General features: G+C 44.9%; 1 protein-coding gene across 1 annotated transcript; it reads left to right on the top strand.

Moving 5' to 3' along the window:
- Positions 1-3647: 3647 nt before the first annotated feature.
- Positions 3648-17054, top strand: HSD3B1 (hydroxy-delta-5-steroid dehydrogenase, 3 beta- and steroid delta-isomerase 1). Its single transcript, XM_009514569.2, has 3 exons — positions 3648-5930; positions 11417-11581; positions 15515-17054. The coding sequence occupies exons 1-3, from the start codon at positions 5777-5779 to the stop codon at positions 16327-16329; spliced, it is 1134 nt and encodes a 377-aa protein (XP_009512864.1). The 5' UTR covers positions 3648-5776; the 3' UTR covers positions 16330-17054.
- Positions 17055-19025: the final 1971 nt, after the last annotated feature.

The following is a 19025-nucleotide window of genomic DNA, read 5'->3' as shown; positions in this document are numbered from 1 at the left end:
TCAAAGTACACCCTTTTACTCAGAACTGCCAGCATCTAAGCATTTTGAGCTTACAGGCATATGGTGGTAAGAAACACATTAATTTTTCATATGAGAAGCACATGGATTTTTTGTGGCTTTATGGTCATAATTATTCTATGTTTAGACAGCAAAAGGTCCAGTTAAATAATGAGTGTGCCTTTGCTTTTTCCTGCTTCAGTTCTCATCATTCTGGGCAACAGGTCAGACTCAGGAAACCTCTTTTCTAAATCAGACATCCTTTATGGGCAAAAGGTTCTCTTCTCTTCTTACTCCCGGTTAGCTTCTTTTTGCCTGATTGCACAATTAAACAGGATCACCTTCTGTAAAACTGTATTTTATCCTACCTAAAACTTCCATGCTCTGCAATGTTATTGCATTTATTCATTCCAGTACCGTGATACAGTTTGTTCTCAATGGTGCTGGGAATCTTCCCTTCACTATTTCTCTTACTGTCTTCTCATCTCCACTGCATGCCCCCAATCCCATTTTCTCTTTGTGACAAGGCTAAGAAATTGTGTTTTCCTAACACCAGCCAGTCATTGCCACAAAGTATCTTTGTTACAGTAACGCATCAAAAAGCTGGAGGATCAACACTGTTTCTGGACCAGCAGATTAGGGACACGGCTGTGATGGGACATAGTGGATTGCACATATACTAAGCTATCCACTTAGTCCATGTATAGCAATTCTCCAGCACAAGCAAAATTTACAAGCTCTGATTTTCTAAAATGATACTCTTAGACATGCAGCCCATTCTACAGCAAAATATCAGATCGTGAAGGCCTCATTTTACAATAAAGTCAAAGAGAAGACGACAACATAGTTAAAAATGGACTATGCCTTGACACAGAATGCAGAGTTGGTAAACTTTTTAGATGCTGCTAAATTAGGTTTTAGTCTGCAAATCCCAGACCCGTGCAATAGCTCTGAATTTCTTCAAGTTGTTCCTGCTTTCTTTGCCTCAGTCTTTAATAGTCAGACTGGTCATCCTTGGGGTTGTCAGGCCCCTGTACTGGGAAATGGAGATAGTATGCAGAATGAAGTCCCAGTTGTTGAAGAGGTGGCAGTCACTGACCTGCTCCTTCACCTGGATGTTCACAAGTCTATGGGGCTGGACAGGATTGACCCGAGGATACTGAGGGAACTGGCAGAGGAGCTTGCCAAGCCACTCTCCATCCTTTATCAGCAGTCCTGGTCAGCCAGGGAGATCCTAGATAACTGGAAACTAGCGAATGTGACGCCCCTCTACAAGAAGGGTTGGAAGGAGGATCTGGGGAACTACAGGCCTGTCAGCCTGACCTCAGCACCAGGAAAGGTCATGGAGCAGATCATCTTGAATGCCATTACGCAGCACATGCGGGACACCCAGGGGATCGGGCTCAGCCAGCATGGGTTTATGAAAGGGAGGTCCTGCCTCACTAACCTGGTCTCCTTCTATGATAAGGTGACCCGCTTAGTGGATGAGGGGAAGGCTGTGGACGTTGTCTACTTGGACTTTAGTAAGGCCTTTGACACTGTCTCCCACAGCATTCTCCTGGAGAAGCTGGCTGCTCACGGCTTGGACAAGTGCACTTCTCGCTGGGTAAAAAACTGGCTGGAAGGCCGAGCCCAGAGTGGTGGTGAACGGAGTCAAATCCAGCTGGCGGCCAGTTGCGAGTGGTGTTCCCAAGGGCTCAGTGTTGGGGCTGGTCCTGTCCAGTATCTTCATTGATGATCTGGATGAGGGGATTGAGTGCACCCTCAGTAAGTTTGCAGATAACACCAAGCTGGGTGGAAGTGTCGATCTACTGGAGGGCAGGAAGGCCCTACAGAGGGACCTGGACAGGCTGGAACATTGGGCCAGAGCCAATGGTATGAGATTCAACAAGACTAAGTGTTAGGTCCTGCACTTGGGTCACAACAACCCCATACAATGCTACAGGCTTGGGCAGGAGTGGCAGGAGAGCTGCCTGGAGGAAAAGGACCTGGGGGTGTTGGTTGACAGCCACCTGAACATGAGCCAGCAGCGTGCCCAGGTGGCCAAGAAGGCCAACAGCATCCTGGCTTGTATCAGGAATAGTGTGGCCAGCAAGACCAGGGAGGTGATAGTGCCCCTGTAATTGGCACTGGTGAGGCCGTGCCTCAAATACTGTGTTCAGTTTTGGGCCCCTCACTACAAGAAGGACATCGAGGTGCTGGAGCGTGTCCAGAGAAGGGCAACATAGTTGGTGAAGGGTGTAGAGCACAAGTCTTATGAGGAGCGGCTGAGGGAATTGGGGTTGTTTAGCCTGGAGAAGAGGAGGCTGAGGGGAGACCTTATCACTCTCTACAACTACCTGAAAGGAGGTTGTAGCGAGGCAGGGGTTGGTCTCTTCTCCCTAGTAACAAGTGATAGGACGAGAGGAAATGGCCTCAAGCTGCGCCAGGCGAAGTTTAGGTTGGATATTAGGAATAATGTCTTTACTGAAAGGGTTGTCAAACATTGGAACAGGCTGCCCAGGGTGGTGGTTGTGTCTCCATCCCTGGAGGTATTTAAAAGAAGGGTAGACGTGGTGCTTGAGGATATGGTTTAGTGGTGGACTTGGCAGTGATAGGTTAGCAGTTGGACTTGATGATCTTAAGGGTCTTTTCCGACCTTAATGATTCTATGGTGGTCAGAGTCACCACCAGTGGGCTCTGGCCTTGTTGCTCATTGACACCGCTCTGGGGCATCTGCCTCTGTGTCCTTCAGGGAACACCAGAGCCAGTCTTGTCTGCAGTACAGAGGAGCTGTCATGCCATCCAGCACCCCCCCACAGCAATGTCAAGAAGAAACAGAAGGTGAAAATGTTGTTTCTGGGTGAGACTGCCGGAAGCACCAGCAGGTCTGCACTTGAACTGAGCAAACTGCTGCTGACTGATCCCTGACATCCACAAGCAGCAGTTCAAATGAAGGTTGCTATGTAGTGATGCATAAAATTCCCTCAAACTAAGCCAAACATTTGGCCCAGTGGTACCTAAGACGAACAAAGCACAGCAGTAATAAACCTCCCTACAGTCCCCTATGCAGCACTCATACTCTCATGTAAAGCACTACCCCTGCTAAACTTGGTCATTCTAACAGGCAAGCTTGGTGTAGGAGAGTGTTTTCTACCTGAGAGGCTATGTTGTGTTGTCTGTTTTTATAATGCCTCTTTAAGGCATGTTATTTTCCTTCTAACTGTAAAGAGGCAAAACCTGGTAAAAAGGTAAAAAGTAAAAACTGTTTCAGAGAACACTGGTTGCAGCGGCAGGCTTTGGTCAGTTATTTTCCTTGCAAAATGCATGCACTGCACAAAATTAATTTGCAGCAGCTTCTGATAAGGACATACATCATCAAGGTCCTGCTTGAGAGAAGCCAAGGAAAGAAGCACTGATAACAATTTTTTTAAAGCTTTGTTGGGGTAAGGGAAGGATTTTCAAGGACGCTGTGATCGAAACAGTTGCCAAAACTTTGTCATCTGTGTCAGCTAGTAACCTTTCTCCTCCAACAGAAATGGTTTTGCTTTCCTCTTCACTTGCAGGCCCAGTTTTGCTCTAAAAAAGTAACAGTATGGGGGTACTGCTTCTATAGCTTTTCTCCAGGGCTCTCTTTAATGACTGAACAAAATTCATGACAAAACAAAAAAGGGAGTTTAGGAGTTAGTTGCACGAATGCAAATAAAGCATTTTTAGAGATCCATTCCAGCTGTACCTGAAATCAGTGATTCCCTTTCCAGTGATTTCAGCCTAATTAGTTGCGTTGCTGGGCTTCTTTGTAACTTCCCTCTCACTTAAGGCACTTAAGTATTTATCGTCTTGTTTCAGTAGGGATTTCTGCCTATCCCTGTGTGAGAGGGAGAGAGAAAATACAGCTCCAGCCAGCGTGTCCTGACAGTACACAGACCTGGTATAAGGGCCAACATTGCTGGCAGGACAGATTTAGCCACCAGGGCAACTAGGACAGTTTAACCACCATGGCAACTGAGCAGGACAGTTTAACCACCAAAACCTCATCATCACAGCAGCCAGCATAGTTTGACTGGACAGGAACACATATGCATCCTGTTGCCTCAGAGCACATAGCCCTAGTCCTCTGCGCATATGCCCGGCCCAGGGTCAACTGACCACATATGGGCGATTCAGACCCTCTAGACCTTCTAGTGACGGTACTGGGTGTGCATCCCCATCACCAAATGGGAGGCGTGGGTATGCAAAACAGTTCTGAGAACAACGCTATAAAAGATGAAACCAGCGGAGACCAGCGGGAAGGGAAGAAAGAATAAAGAAGAAAGAAGAACAAAGAAAGAAGGACATTCTCCCACCAGATTCAAAGATACATCGGACTGACGGGATGCCACAGATCCATGGTGGTAGCTATCACAACTCTGTCTCTCTCCCTTTCTCACTCTTTTCTCTCTTTCTGTCCTTTTCCCCTGCCTACTTATTGGCCAAATAAAGTGACTTGTCACTTGACTCAGTTTTGAGTCTTAATTCTGTTTCTGAGAATGTAAAAGGAACGAAGTCACGATAAAACATTGGAGTTAATCAGAAGTTAAGCCCAGCCGCCCCCAACCACCCTGAGCTACCTGAGGTTGGTTGGAAAGCAAGGGGGTTTAACCTCTGCCAAATGGTCAGACCAACAGTGGATCGTGACACCTGGGAAGGCAGTGCAGATATTAGGAGCTTCAGGCTCATGCCTAAGCCCTGTCCTGGTCTCACACTTTAGAAAAGAGTTTTGCTAGAACTGGAGTGAAACCCTAGGGAGAAACACCTGGGCATTTTCTCTGTATTTTGGAGATGTAAAAAGTAATGACACAGCTCACTGCAAAAGCACAAACAGCCAGCCACAGCCTTCTTTTAGCTAGGTCCTCCCACACCAGACATTTCAGAGGTGAATCTTTTTCTCCCACAGCTTTAACTTAACTTTAATAGTACATTAGACCATTTAATCACTTCAAATGCCTTGAGTATACCGAGCAAATACAAAATCCCAGAGGTTAGTTTTTGATCTTGCACAGAGAGAGTGAGAAACCTATGCTGTGTGGGGGAGCGCAGTAGCCAAAAAAGTCTACAGCAGCAGGGCCCACTTCTCAAACCATTATAAACAGCTAGTCCTGCTACTTACATTTAATTTTAATGCTGTCTACCTTCATGTTAATACTATGTTATACAAGCAAGCCCAGCTACAGAGAATTACCGGCATGAGGGTTTAGCCTCTGAGTATTTAGGCATGCAGGACTGCATCTAGGCTTAGACCTCATCATATCGAGAGCCTTCCTCTTTGAGGCAGGAGGGGGGTGGGGGGAGGTGGAAGCACCACATTCATTTGCAGCAAAGGAGGCACTTGAGAGGGAGGGGAAGCAAAATGACTGAGGTCTATAAATACAGGAGAATCTCCCCCACAGTCTTTTGAATGCTAGAGAGGTGGAACCAAGGATTAAGGCAGACTTTTGTGGGGTTTGTTTGGCATTGAAGTTGATTCTGAGCATTTTCAGATTTGTTAATTTTTTTGGTTTGTAGTAGTTTGTAAATAGTTTTTTCTTTGCGTGGAAAAATGCGTAGGCTACTTCTGAATAGGAATAGCTAGCAGGAGTAAGACATGCTTTTAAAATTGGTTAGAGTTTGTTTTCCAGTAGTCTCTCCTTCTGGTAACACCCTTTGATTTGTAAAGACTCCAGAGGTTGATATTGTGTGTTAATTTCCTCAAGCAGGAGGGGAACCAGCCAGTCTAAACTCAAGAGACAGCCAGTTTGCCACAGAGGAACAACTCAGAGCAATGTCCCTGGCTGGGGTAAGTTGTCTGGTGACAGGAGCAGGAGGATTTCTTGGTCAGAGGATTGTCCGCTTGCTGTTGGAAGAAGAAGAGGCACTGGCTGAGATCCGACTGCTGGACAAAGCCTTTAGCAAAGAAGCACTCGGGAGACTTGGCAGTAAGTACCATCTCAGGAGGACTATGTGTTGCGGGTATATATGCTGTTGTCTCATGTGGCTAGCTTGGAAATCTTTACTTCTCATCCAAACCGGATTTCCAGATAGAGGTTTTATTTCAAAGAAGTCTTGCTTTATCCTCCCCTCTCCCTCCAGCATGGAAATCAGATGTGAAACATAAAAGCAAGAGTTTTCTTTGCCAGACCCTGAGGCTTCTCTAGATTGGAAGAGAGACCTATATTCTTTTACATCAAAACCCACAGAGCACAATTAGTGCAAAAATCTCACAATTCTGCTTGGGGGGAAGGAAAACACAAGCACTGCTGTACTGGGGGAGTGGGGGGCAGTGTAACCCAGAGCGTACTGTCCTGGGCTCTGATGTGCTAGACTAGAAGGCAGTGGCAAAGTTGCGGGTGCAAATGCTAATGGTTTTCTTCAACCTGTGATTAGTTTGGTTAATAGTGATCTTCTCGCTGAGAGTTGTGAGGAGGTACCTTAAAAATTTCTTTTTATGATTATTAAAATTATCACAGTTGCCTGGAGAGCAGAGCTCTTTGGTGCTATGTACATAAGAGGCAGGACAAATTTGCAAAGGGCAAGTCAGGACTCTGGCTTCTTTAATGGACTGGAGACAGCATAAGTGAGTGATATGCCCAGTGTCAGAAATGGTCTGTGGTGGGGAAAGCAGCTCAGAGTATTAAATTTTAAATGTCCCATTTCCTTGTATCCTGAGCATATCTATAAAAAGGCAGATAGGAACCTAAATTCAATCACTTTTTTAAGTCCCTACATCACATTTACTTGACAATGCTTTCCTCCATCACATCTTAACCTCAAGACTATTCTTCCTCTACAACAACTACATGGGAGCCCTTATGCAATATCTCCATATGGTTTGCTAAAGAGTCACTATCTTGCTATAAAGTGCTTAAGTGTCAGCAAAGAATAGTAACAGTGCACCATAAACATGGTGCAAATTGCACAAGCTTTTAGGACGGTTTTATACAACTCAGAGTTCCTTCTCATTAAATCTCATTAGCGTTTCACTGAGGATTTGCGTGATGCCCTTAAGCCTTCCTGCTCTGCCTTCCAGCAGCCCTTCCTGCTCCAATTTCCAGGCAGTTCCCACAGTGACAGAACCTGCAGCTGCAGTAGGCTGAAGCGCTTGCAGCAGCAGCAGCATGTGTGGTTTAGCACTGATGCAGCAGGGCAGCTGCAGAAGCATCAGTGCTGCTTAGGGCCAGAAGAGCTTTGTGGGGATAATGGAGCTTCCTGGGGAGTGAAAATGACTGTTTATGTGAGCACAGTTTTGGCTGGGCTGCAGCACAGGTTTTGCGGTTCCCTTTTTGTTAATAGAAAAGCTCTAGGACCTCTTTCCTTATCCTCCCTCCTTCCTCCACTGAACACTGCCCAGGTACTTCCCATACTATTCTTGCAATATTCCTGCTGCCTGTCTGACCAGCACAGGGGGAAGGGAAAAATCAGTTATCAGAGCTTTTTACCCCCACAAGCAGGTAGTAGGAACAACAGGCTGGCATTTCAGATGTGTTTGAACTGCCTTAAGGCCCTGCACTTTGGCTAGCAGTCCCTCTGTTTGTATCAGCCTCTAGAGCTACATATCTTCAAGTGTCCTGCCAGTGCTTGTGCTTGAGACTACTTGAAATATTGTCCTGCCATTCCCTTTCAAGCCCTTCTCTAGCACATTGCTGCTTCAAAAACTGTGAGGCCAGAGTCTTCACTGTTTTTACTGCAGGGACTTCCACTTGCTAGCATATGTTGTTTGGATTTCTTGAATGGCCAGGGGCAGAGCTGAGTGGTTTTCTTCCTCACTAAGCTCTTGAGCACCTTTTACTTGCAGTAGCTTTACTTGCAGAGTCAGGGATGTGGGTAGTTAAGATGGAGGAGTATGTGCAAGTTACAGCTCTCGTGCCAGGAGACACTCAGGGACACTCCTCCTTTGCCAAACAACTTTCCTGCTGAGACCTTGACCATTGCACTCAGTCTGCGTAAACAGTGGCATCTGCGGTCTTCCACAGCCCTAGGGAGTCCAGGATGATCCAATCAATGTCAAGTGCTGTGAGCTGGACTCTCCCCAGTTACACTGTGTGGTTGAGAATGAACGTCATGTTGAACATGGTAGTTTGGTGCCTTGGGTTTCCTACCTCCCATCCCCACTTCAAATTTATCTCTCTGCCTTTCCTCTGCTTCCACTTATGCAACTTTTTATGTTTGTTTGTTTACTATTGGACTGGCACTTCTGGAAAAGTTGGAAACTCACAGGTTGTCCTCAAGAGGATTTCTCACTATTTCAAACCACTGACTCCCCCTTGTCTCATCCTTCTGTACATCTTCCCTCTCTCTCCTTGAACCCTCATTTCATGTCATTTTTCAGAGACAGACATTTATAGCTTGTGTGATGCTTGAGCACTGAGTGTTTTTCAACTGCTAAGCCAGTACTGCTCCAAAAGAGAAGGAAAGTGGAGGGAGAAGGAAAGGGTTTTTTTTGACTTTTGCAGGGGGGAAATTCCTGCTCTGGGAAACTTCCTCCTGGCTTTTTGCTCAACATTGCAGACATTCATTTGCCTTTATTATTGCATTCAAAAAAAAAAGGCAGAGTAGCAACAGAACACACCAGTAGCTGAAATGGGAACATTATAAACATTTCAGCTTCCCTGGGTCAAAGAAAACAATAAATGAAAATAAGATGTAATTTTTAATTTTCTCCCATGAATACTCAAAAGTAGACCATTTTAATGAACCACCCCGTTAACCAGGAAAGTGGAGATCTCGTGAGGAGTGCTTTTCCCCACCATCTACCCCACAGCTGTTAGGACCTCTTTAAAAGAGCACTAATAAATTCAAGCTAAGTCCCACAGACATTGCTGTTTGCTTGAACTTTAAACAACACATAGAAAAGAAGACGACAGTTCAGGGAAAATAGTCTGACTAGACTGCTAAGTCAGACACTCCTCACAACAGGACACTGAATTTTATTGAGTAATCATTGCATTTCCAAGCAAAAACTACCCCAGAGCAAGCAGGGAGCATTGCTTACAGCTCAGAGGACACAGAAACCACTGGTGAAGTAGAAGCAGATTTCCCAGGGGGTAGGTACTTTCTCATAATCACTGTATGCAAAAATGGAGTGCTGAGATGAATTTATTCTTTTCCTCCCCCTACCACTGGGGACACATGCTTTTATGATGCCTGGGCAATGGTTTGTGCAGATGGAAATCAAGTTTCTCTCTGCTGTCCATCTCATACTGAAACCGCTGTCTGTCAATCATTTCATCTTTCCTCTCTTCAATTCCAAGCACAAAACAAGATCGATCTGCTGAATCCTGACATCTAGCTGATGCTGGTAAAGTGAAAAAGGCTCATGTTGTACTTACCACGGCAACTTCTGCTGGCTAAAGTGGAATGGAGGAGCAGCTTTCCTGCCTTGTATCACACACACAACTTAAATTGCAAGCCCAACAGGGCACAAAGCAGCTAGGCAGCAGCTTTCTAGTGACTGATACCAAGTATCCCTGTGATCAGCTTTAAAAAGGACAGATTTCTTTTGTATTTTTCCTGAGAGCTTTGATTTGCATGTGTAAAAAGTTCTATTTTCCTAACCCCTGCCAGGCACAGTGGTCACTCTGAAGGGGCTGCATGTCAGAATTTACATTCTGGAAACCATGTATTTCAGTCCTTTGGATTGTTGCAAATCCACAAAGCCTTTTTCATGGAGAACGTCAGCCTAAAGGCTGTACAAAGACCAATGTTTCATAGGGCAAATCTAACTGCCAGGTGCTTAACAAAAAGCCTAGCCCCATAGTTTGACACTTGTGCAACCATACAAGTAGAGGTCAGTGTAAACCTTCTGGAAACAGCCCTAGGAAATGAATGCACTCTGTAAAGTAAAAGAGCATAAGAGAGCATGTGGCAGTGACTATGCTGTGAGGGCAGTAACTCTAGATTTAGTAACAGTTTTGTAAATGTTTCACAAATTTCACAGTCAGAGGAACTGACTGATGAAAAATAAAAAGGCCCTCAAGCCTGTTGCATCAGAATAATTGTTAAATTAATACAGGCTTGCATTTTAGCATGCTACAGAGTTAATGAGATAAAACCATTTTAAAAGATACTCCCACTCAGTTCCAGATCCCAGCAGCAGTCTCTCTTAGTGTTTATCCATTAAAGACTAGTGTTTTTCCATTAAAGACATAGGATGAGATACTGCCTGCTTTGGAGCTGGTGAAAAAGCACCAGGATACATGAGATTTCAGTCATGGCTGCGGCTATAAGCTGTATAAATTAATCAGGGTCTTCTCTTATCTAAAATGGGCATTTGATTACGCTGGAAGAAGACAGAGCATCTCCCTGTTCTGCAGGGTCCCTTCCCGGTAGCTGTGCCGGGGGAGCCCTCTAGTGCAGCCACAGCTGAGTCTCGCAGGAGGACTTGCTATAATGACACCACGTCCTAAAAATCTGTAAGTCATGCTGAGAAAGTCCTTTCCTCTCCCATGGCATAGCTGCAGCCAGGCCAGCAGGTTTCCCAGGAGAGTAGCGTTGCCTCAGAGTGTAAATTTCCTCCAGGTGATCATCCTGTACTGGCTCAATTTTGTTAGTGTAGTTCTGGGCTGTATGAGGATGCTTCTGCCCAGCAAAACTTAGGGAAAGGGTGGCTCTGAGACCTAGGACTGCACCAGGGTCACACAGATTAGCTGCTGGGGAGGGAGAAGGCTTAAAAAGAAGGAGTTAAAACAAGTCAGGGTTGAGGTAGCTCAGGAGAGCAGCCTTGAGAGTTCAGCTTTGGACCAGAAAGATGTGCATGCTAAAAATTACCCCACAGCACAGATGCTGAAATGGAGTCAGAGCTGGAGTTAGAAGAGGCACAGTAAGTCCTGGCTGAGGTACATAAAAAAGATGTGTCAGAACTTTAAGTAATGTGTTAGAAGAGCTGCCATATGGGCAAGGTCAAGGGGCAGAAAATAGGTGTGAACACAGCTCTGAGCACACATGCTGTGGGTAGAGAGAGGTCATTCATCACCTTGAAGACAGAGCATGCAGTGCCTGGCTGTTCAGTATACTTGGGTTAACACTTTTATAAATAGCCAGTCACCAGAACATGCATAGCTAAAGCTACTCCCCCTGTGAACTTTAAAATATTCACACCTGAAGGAAGCTTCAGGCCCTTGCTTGCTGTGGGAAAAATTTCTCTTTACAAAAAAAAAAAGAAAGAAATAACCATGTTGAATATTGGCTCAAAAAATACAGTAGGTAATGCAACATAGACTCCTGTAGCGCTGTAATTAGCACTTGACAATATAGCCATTGGAAAACACCTTCTGTTTTGCCAGCCTTAAAATATCACTCCTGTGCCTGAGCGGTCAGCACCTCCCAGGCACAGCATCAGCTTCCACACAGCCCTTCACCGCTCCTTTCAGTGCTCTCCTTAGGATGCCTGTAAAGTCATTTGCTTTGTTTTCTGCTGCCCTTGCAGAGTTCCAGGGTAAGACTGAGGTGAAAATCCTGGAAGGGGACATCCGAGATGTGACGTTCCTGCACCGTGCCTGTCAGGGTGTGTCTCTCATCATCCACACAGCTTCTATCATTGACACGTTGGGCCTTGTAGAGAAGCAGCTGCTCTGGGAAGTCAATGTAACAGGTGAGCAGATGAAGCACCTTTCTCAAACCCGTGTCTACTATGTCCTGATCATCATCGGCTCAGGAAAAGGAGCACCTGACGTGTTCTTTTTAAACCAGATTAACTGGGTTGTTCTGCATCTTGCACAGCCACACTGGTGAGTGCAAAGCATGCATATGTGCAGCCCTATGCAGCTCTGGCCCTCTCCACACCCAGCACGCACCTGTCTTCCACGGCAGGGCACTGCAGGATCATTCACTCCTGTCAGCACTCACATATGCCCATACTGAGAACTGCACAGGCTCTGCCTTCAGTGGGGACAGCCATAATCCCATGCTCAGTGGACCTTTCTGGAAGCAATTCACCTCTGAAATCCCAATGCACATTTGAGAAAACCAGATCTTACTCTCCCGCCCCATGTAGCATCACTGCCTGTGTACGTTTTTTAATTTTTATAAACACTAGAGGCTTTATCTGCAATTACAGCAAAATTGCACTGCTAATGTCCCAAACCCTGTGGCTCTCTGTTTCCTGTTCTTTTTCTTCCTCCACTTCTTTTCCTCCCATTTGCCATTATGTCTGTGTGTGCATAAATGCAGTTCAGAGAGAGGAGCAGATGCTTTCCCACCTTGAGCTTATAATTAAAATTCCTCTAATTATCACAAGGCTATGGGAGGGAGGAGTTTCAGTGACCTCTCGTTTAGGGATGGGATCTCCATTTTCTACTATGGAACCCCTGTTTCTCATGAAAAGATCAGATGAAGGGTGAAGGTTTTTACTTGGAAATGACCTGTGTGGCAACAGCTGCTGGGAAACTTAAATATATTTGCTAAAAGAACAACTTCATCCCCCTCCCTCTGATCTCAAAATTCTCTATGCCTTTCAGAGTACTGGTACTGCCTAACCTGCGTGCACACTGACCTCCCTGGCTGTGTTGCTTCAGCTCCTTGGTGAGGGTTTACATGAATAGTTTTCCTGATCCTTTGTTCCCCTTTGCTGATGATACAGGGCTTTCTCACAGAAAAATCAGGAACATGTTTCTACAGGCACCACTTTTACAAATATTGTCTACTCACCAGTGTCCAGAGCAAGAGAGCATTCATTGTAGCTGAGTTGTCCCTTGCGTGCATCTTAAAAATAGTGGGATGGCATTTTGGTTGTTTTAGCCTGCCTCAATGCCTGCACATTCAGCTTCCAGGCCCTTTCATTTCTGTTCAGTCAAAGCCACAAATTGACAGTGACCACAAATTAGAGCCCTGTGGGCAGATTCTTACATTCCTGCCAGGAGGGAAGAGCAGAACAGCAAGCTCCTGTACACCTGTGCATCAGGTAGTATGAAAAAGAAATATACATGGGTGGTAGTCCAGAGAGAGGGTTTGTAAAACTCGCTATCTATGAATGTAGTCCTGCTACAATCTGTTTTTCACAGCAGAATGAGTTGTCTAAACCCATGGGGGGAATAAAAAAAAACAACAAACCAAAACGAAACAAATATTAAAAAGCATTCCCAAAAAGCAGAAAACTCTCTAGCTCTGAGGTGGAGTCAGAGCTAGAGTTTATTTAAGTCCCGTCATTCCTTTTGGCAGGTTTAGACTTAGGCACAAAGTATCTAGGTTTTCATAAATCTTTCAGACCCTCAACCTCCAACGGAGTCTGCCCATGGGTGAAAAAAGCCCATAGGGCCAGTGACGTTAGCTGTCAACATCTGGTAGAATGAAAGCACACACCAGTCCTGCTCCTAGAGCAAACTGACCCTAAGGTCAGTCAGTAAATACTGCTGTCCTCTTCCCTATATCCCTCCATTTCCATTCTGATGCTCTTCTGGTTTCCTGACCTGCCAAGACACTGCTATGTACTTCATAGACATGTGGGATGAAAGTTTTGTTTCGCCTAGAAAACAAAGAATCAGATGTGGATGTTCACAAACCAGAACAGAAGCAAACAAGTTAAACTTGCCATGGTGCAGGGCTTTCCTCTGTCTCACATGCCACACAATGCCTCAGAGCAAAAACATCCTTTTAGGAAGGGAAGGGAGGCAAATTTGTAGGAGGAAGAGAATTAAGAAAATAATTAAATATAATCCAAACAGAAGTGCATTCTGTGAATCAGATCCTCAAACAGAAGGGCTTTGTGTGCAAGCAAAACTTGGAGACCTGCTCCACAGAAGATTTACTTCATTACATGCTATGTGAAAGATGCTCAAATACCCATTACTGTAAGAACCTTTTGCTTTTTTACATACAACTCTGATTTGCAAATAAAACAGATTTTTGGGTGAAATTGATCTTGAACAGATACCAACTGCCAGGATAATTTCATGTTTGCTTTTTTTAAAACTTGCTTTCTCATTTGATTTTCTCTAGCCCTTCTGCACTTTATTACTTTCCCTCACTTTCTAAGCAACATTGATGGCAAGAATTAAGCTATTAATTTTTAAAATAATATAATTAATTAATTAATTAATTAATTAATTTTCCAGATGACCCTGGCTTGTGTGTCACCCAAACAGTGATTTGCATGAACTCACTTTTCATGTAAATTTATTCCTGACCGTGTAACCTTTTTTCTTTGCACTTTAGTGTTTCTTAAAGCCTCATCCAGGACTATTTTCCATTTGTTTCAACTTCTTTCTGTTTCTTGTTCAAGCTTGAAAAAGGAATTTTGATGCCCTAACGATATTCAGTTCAATAATTCTTCCCATTCGTCACTCATTAATGGGTCCATATTTTGCTGCCAATATTCCTTGGTCCTCTGAACCTCTTTTATTCATTATATTCTCTTTAGCAATGGTAGCCTGTTCTGCACTGTACTGCCTTTAGTTGTTAACAGAGTGCGCAGGCTCGATAAATCATTTATGTGCCTCACTACTAGTGTTTTATTTTAGCCCCTAGATTTTAGGCCACACCCTTCTGATATATCAGTCAGTTTGGTTTAATGTTCCTTTGCCGAAGACATTTTCAAATGTCTTTGAGCTGTATCTTCTGTTCCAAAATCACTGTCCCTTTCACACATAATCTCTCTCATTACACCGTGTGCAACAAATAAGGCAATTTTTACCTCAAAGCTCAGAAGAAAAAAACCCCAAAAGATTCCACTTGTAATTAAAACAACCCAGTTTATTAAAATATTTATTCTCCCCCTGAATGTGCTTTCCTAGCCTAACCCTCTTGGATGCTTGGAAGACCTTGAACTTGCCAGTTTACCTCTGCTCTCCTTCATGAAAGCATTAGAATATGATTTTGAGAGTAAGAAATTCTGTATTGTTGCAAGTAAAATCCAGAATATGCCCAAAAAAAGGAGGCATACCTACACAATCATCACTTTGCTCACTGCACTTTAGTCTATGATCTTTGACTACATAGTATCATGCATTGTTCTGACGTAAGATCTTTCTCTTTGAGCCCTCCTCCAAAGCCACTTCGAGTGGTGGATAGACTCCCACTGGGTGAAGCTGATTTTGGAGCAAGCCTTCAGGTCCCACGTTAATTCTGTCCCTGCTTATCAAACCACCCAAGAGCATCCTCAAGTATGGAAACAAGGGGCTTCAGCATACAGGATGGATGGTTCCTAATGAGAGGGGCAGCTTCTGCAGGGTCTCTGCCTTAAGCCAAGTCAACCCAACGGGCACAAGCCCCTGAATCTGTGGTCAGCATCCATGCTAGCCTAAGCAAGAGAAAAATTTGACTCTTGGCATAAAAACGCCACAACATGTAATTAAGACCAAGTGTTCATCCTTGTTTAAGTCCAGCAGGTGCACTGGTACCACTTAAATACTGATTCAGAGCAGGTTCAGTTTCATTGAACATGCTGCCCAGTTCGGGACAGTATTCTTCCAGCTGCGAAGAGGGGAGACCTGGCCAAGCTCAGGCCAGAGATGCTGTTTCTGATCTAAAAAGCTCACTTTTTTCCCTGCCTGGAGAGCTCTAGACTAACTTGCAAGTTTCTCTTTTGAAGGTACTCAGCTACTGCTGGAAGCATGTGTCCGCTGTAACGTCCAGCACTTCATATATACCAGTACCATAGAAGCGGCAGGCCCAAACTGCAAAGGTGACCCAATTTTCAATGGTGATGAAGATACAGTTTATGAGGGTGTATCAAAATCTCCTTACGCCCAGAGTAAGAGACTGGCAGAGGATTCTGTGCTGAAAGCAAATGGCCAGGTGTTAAAGGATGGTGGCACGCTGACGACTTGTGCCCTGAGATCCATGTACATTTTTGGAGAAGGATGCCCATTTCTTCAAAGTCATCTGGATAAGTGTCTGTTGAACAAAAATGTCTACCTGCGCATCTCCCGGAAGGAGGCTTTGGTGAACCCCGTCTATGTGGGGAATATCGCCTGGGCACATGTGCAGGCAGCAAAAGCCCTTCAGGTCCCAGAGAAAGCCAAGCATATCAGGGGGAAGTTCTACTACATCTCAGATGATACTCCTCATATGAGCTATGCAGATCTAAATTATGAGCTGACCAGGGACCTGGGGTTTGGAATCGAGCCCCGGCTCCCCATGCCTCTGAAAATGTTGTATTACTTCTCGCTGATGCTGGAGATCATAAGCTTCTTGCTCAGGCCCTTTGTCAGATATATCCCCTCCACCAACCGTCACCTGGTCACTCTATTGAACACCCCATTCACCTTCTCTTATAGAAAAGCACAGAAGGATTTTGGCTACATGCCCCGCTACACATGGGAAGAGGCCAAGCAGTGCACTGGTCAGTGGATTGCCTCCATGGTCCCACAGAGAAGGGAGTTCCTGAAAAGCAAGGCTGCCTAAGTCTTAAGAGGAGCTGAGACCTGGCTAAACAAGTAGGGCCTTGAGTCAGAGGAGAGCTGGGTGAATAGCAGCAGCAGATAACTACAAAGCATTTAAATGAAGACTCTGTGTAACAGCCCCATGATTCCCCCCTACACCCTCCCTGCCACAACTCAGAATAAATAAATGTTCATTTGTTTTGTTGAGTACAGGCTGATCAGGGTAACTTTACTGTGTAGTCCACAACCACTTCTACAGCTTTTGCAGCAGAAAGGAATTATTTTAGGAAGACTCCACACAGTCTGTTGTGTGAACACATCAGCCCTTCTTTTCACTCCACGGCGCCTTTAAGGCTTTTGTAAAGCACAATTCATCCTAGAACTATGATTACACTTTACAAATACTACTCAGCTCACTCAGCTCTTGCCAGCCTTACCAAACACACGGCAGGTAGAAGCCACCTGTTTGCAAAAGCTGTTACAAATCTGACTCACTTTTTCAAGAGCATTGTCCAGTCTTGTATGCCATTCACTGGACAGTTGAACCTGAGAGCAAATTTGGGCACTGTAAGCATTGTGAGGCCAAAAGCACAACTTAAATGCAACATGATTTTAGTTAGGATGGCTTGCAGAGGGAGAGAAGGGGGAGATTTGGTCAGGTGAAGACTTCCTCATCCATTCTTTTTCCTAGTTACCAATTTTGCAATAAACCTGATGGCTGCCCAGCCGAACAACAGCTTCAACAAGCTGAAAAGCAGAAAAATATTGCAAGACAGCCTTGTTCACTGAAGGGTTTCCACTGCAGAGTCAAGATATTTGTGAACACTGAGGAAAATAAAGTGCTGGGAAAAAAATCTTGCTAATTCCAGGTTTCAGCTGGGAACAAAGGCTAACTTTAGCTGCTAGATTCACATGTGCTGTCCCTGTGCTCTTCTTATGACCATATGAGTTCCTGCAGAATGTGTAACTTGACATTTGGGCCAAAAATGTAGAACTTGTCTGAACAAATAGGTGTGATTCTTAAACATACAGCTCACTTGCTGAAAACAGCTCTAAAAGACGGGAATTTCTCTGTTACGTTCAGGGTGGTGTGAAAAGAAACATTTTTCCTGACTTAGTACTAATGTGAATAAATCACATTTCCGGAGATGCTGGCACCTTGAAGTCTGTGTTGAGTTTAGTTATTCAGTGTCCTAAATATTAGATAGTCCCAGTGCAAATATTAACATTTTCTTTAGTAACAAGTAAGATGTCGTGAGGTTATACAGGGAGAAAATTAGAAGGGCCAAAGCCCAGTTAGAACTTAATCTGACTCCTTCCATAAAAGACAATTAAAAATGTTTCTATGAATATATTATCAGCAAAAGGAAGGCTAAGGAGAATCTCCATCCTTTATAGGATGCAGGGGGAAACACCATAGTGAGAAAGAATGAAGAAAAGGCTGAGGTCCTTAATGCCTGCTTTGCCTTAGTCCTTAATATTAAGACCAGTTGTTCTCTGGGTACCCAGCCCCCTGAGCTGGAAGACAGGGATGGGGAGCAGAATGAAGCCCCCATGATCGAAGGGGAAATGGTTAGTGATCTGCTACACCACTTAGACACACACAAGTCTATGGGGCTGGACAGGATCCACCCAGGTGTACTGAGGGAGTTGGTGGAAGTGCTCACTGAGCCACTTTCAATCCTTTATCAGCAGTCCTGGCTAACTGGGGAGGTCCCAGTAGACTGGAGGTCAGGAAATGTGACACCCATCTACAAGAAGGGCCAGAAGGAGTATCTGGGGAACTACAGGCCAGTCAGCCTGACCTCAGTGCTGGGGAAGGTTGTGGAGCAGATCATCCTGAGTGCCATCACACAGCATATGCAGGACAACCAGGTGATCAGGCCCACTCAGCATGGGTTTATGAAGGGCAGGTCCTGTCTGACCAACATGATCACCTTCTATGACAAGGTGACCTCCTTAATGTATGAGGGAAAGGCTGTGGATGTTATCTACCTGGACTTTAGTAAAGCCTTTGACACAGTTTACCACAGCATTCTCCTGGAGAAACTGGCTGCTCACGGCTTGGATGAGCGTACTCTTCACTGGGTAAAAAACTGCCTGGATGCCTGAGTCTAGAGAGTTGTGGTGAATGGAGTTAAATCCAATTGGTGGCTGGTCACAAGTTGTGTTTTCCCCAGGGCTCAGTACTGGGGCCAGCCTTGTTTAATATCTTTATCAATGATCTGGATGAGGGGACTGAGCGCACCCTCAGTAAGTTTGCAGATGACACCAAATTGGTTAGGAATGTCAATCTGCTCGAGGGTAGGAAGGGTCTGCAGAGCGATCTGGACAGGCTGGATCGATGGGCCAAGGCCAATTGTATGAGGTTTAACAAGGCCAAGTGCTGGGTCCTGCACTTGGGTCACAACAGCCCCATGCAACCTTACTGCTCTCTACAACTATCTGAAAGGAGGTTGTAGTGAGGTGGGTGTTGGTCTCTTCTCCAAGTTATGAGGGGAAATGGCCTCAAGTTGCGCCGGGGGAGGTTTAGTTTGGATATTAGGAAAAATTTCTTTACTGAAAGAGTGGTTAAGCATTGTAACAGGCTGCTCCAGTGTTTCAGCATAAGCTGCAGAACCACACAAAAAGGCAGCCTGGGCACATGCTGTTTTCTTGTCTTTGGTCCAACACTGGGGCAAGAAACCTGTGACTGAAGCACCTTTCTCTGTCACAGCT

The sequence above is a fragment of the Phalacrocorax carbo genome, chromosome 1 (assembly GCF_963921805.1).
Source record: "Phalacrocorax carbo chromosome 1, bPhaCar2.1, whole genome shotgun sequence".
NCBI classification, from domain to species: domain Eukaryota; kingdom Metazoa; phylum Chordata; class Aves; order Suliformes; family Phalacrocoracidae; genus Phalacrocorax; species Phalacrocorax carbo.
Note: the sequence above shows the minus strand (reverse complement) of the source record. Positions and strands in the feature narration are given on the sequence as shown.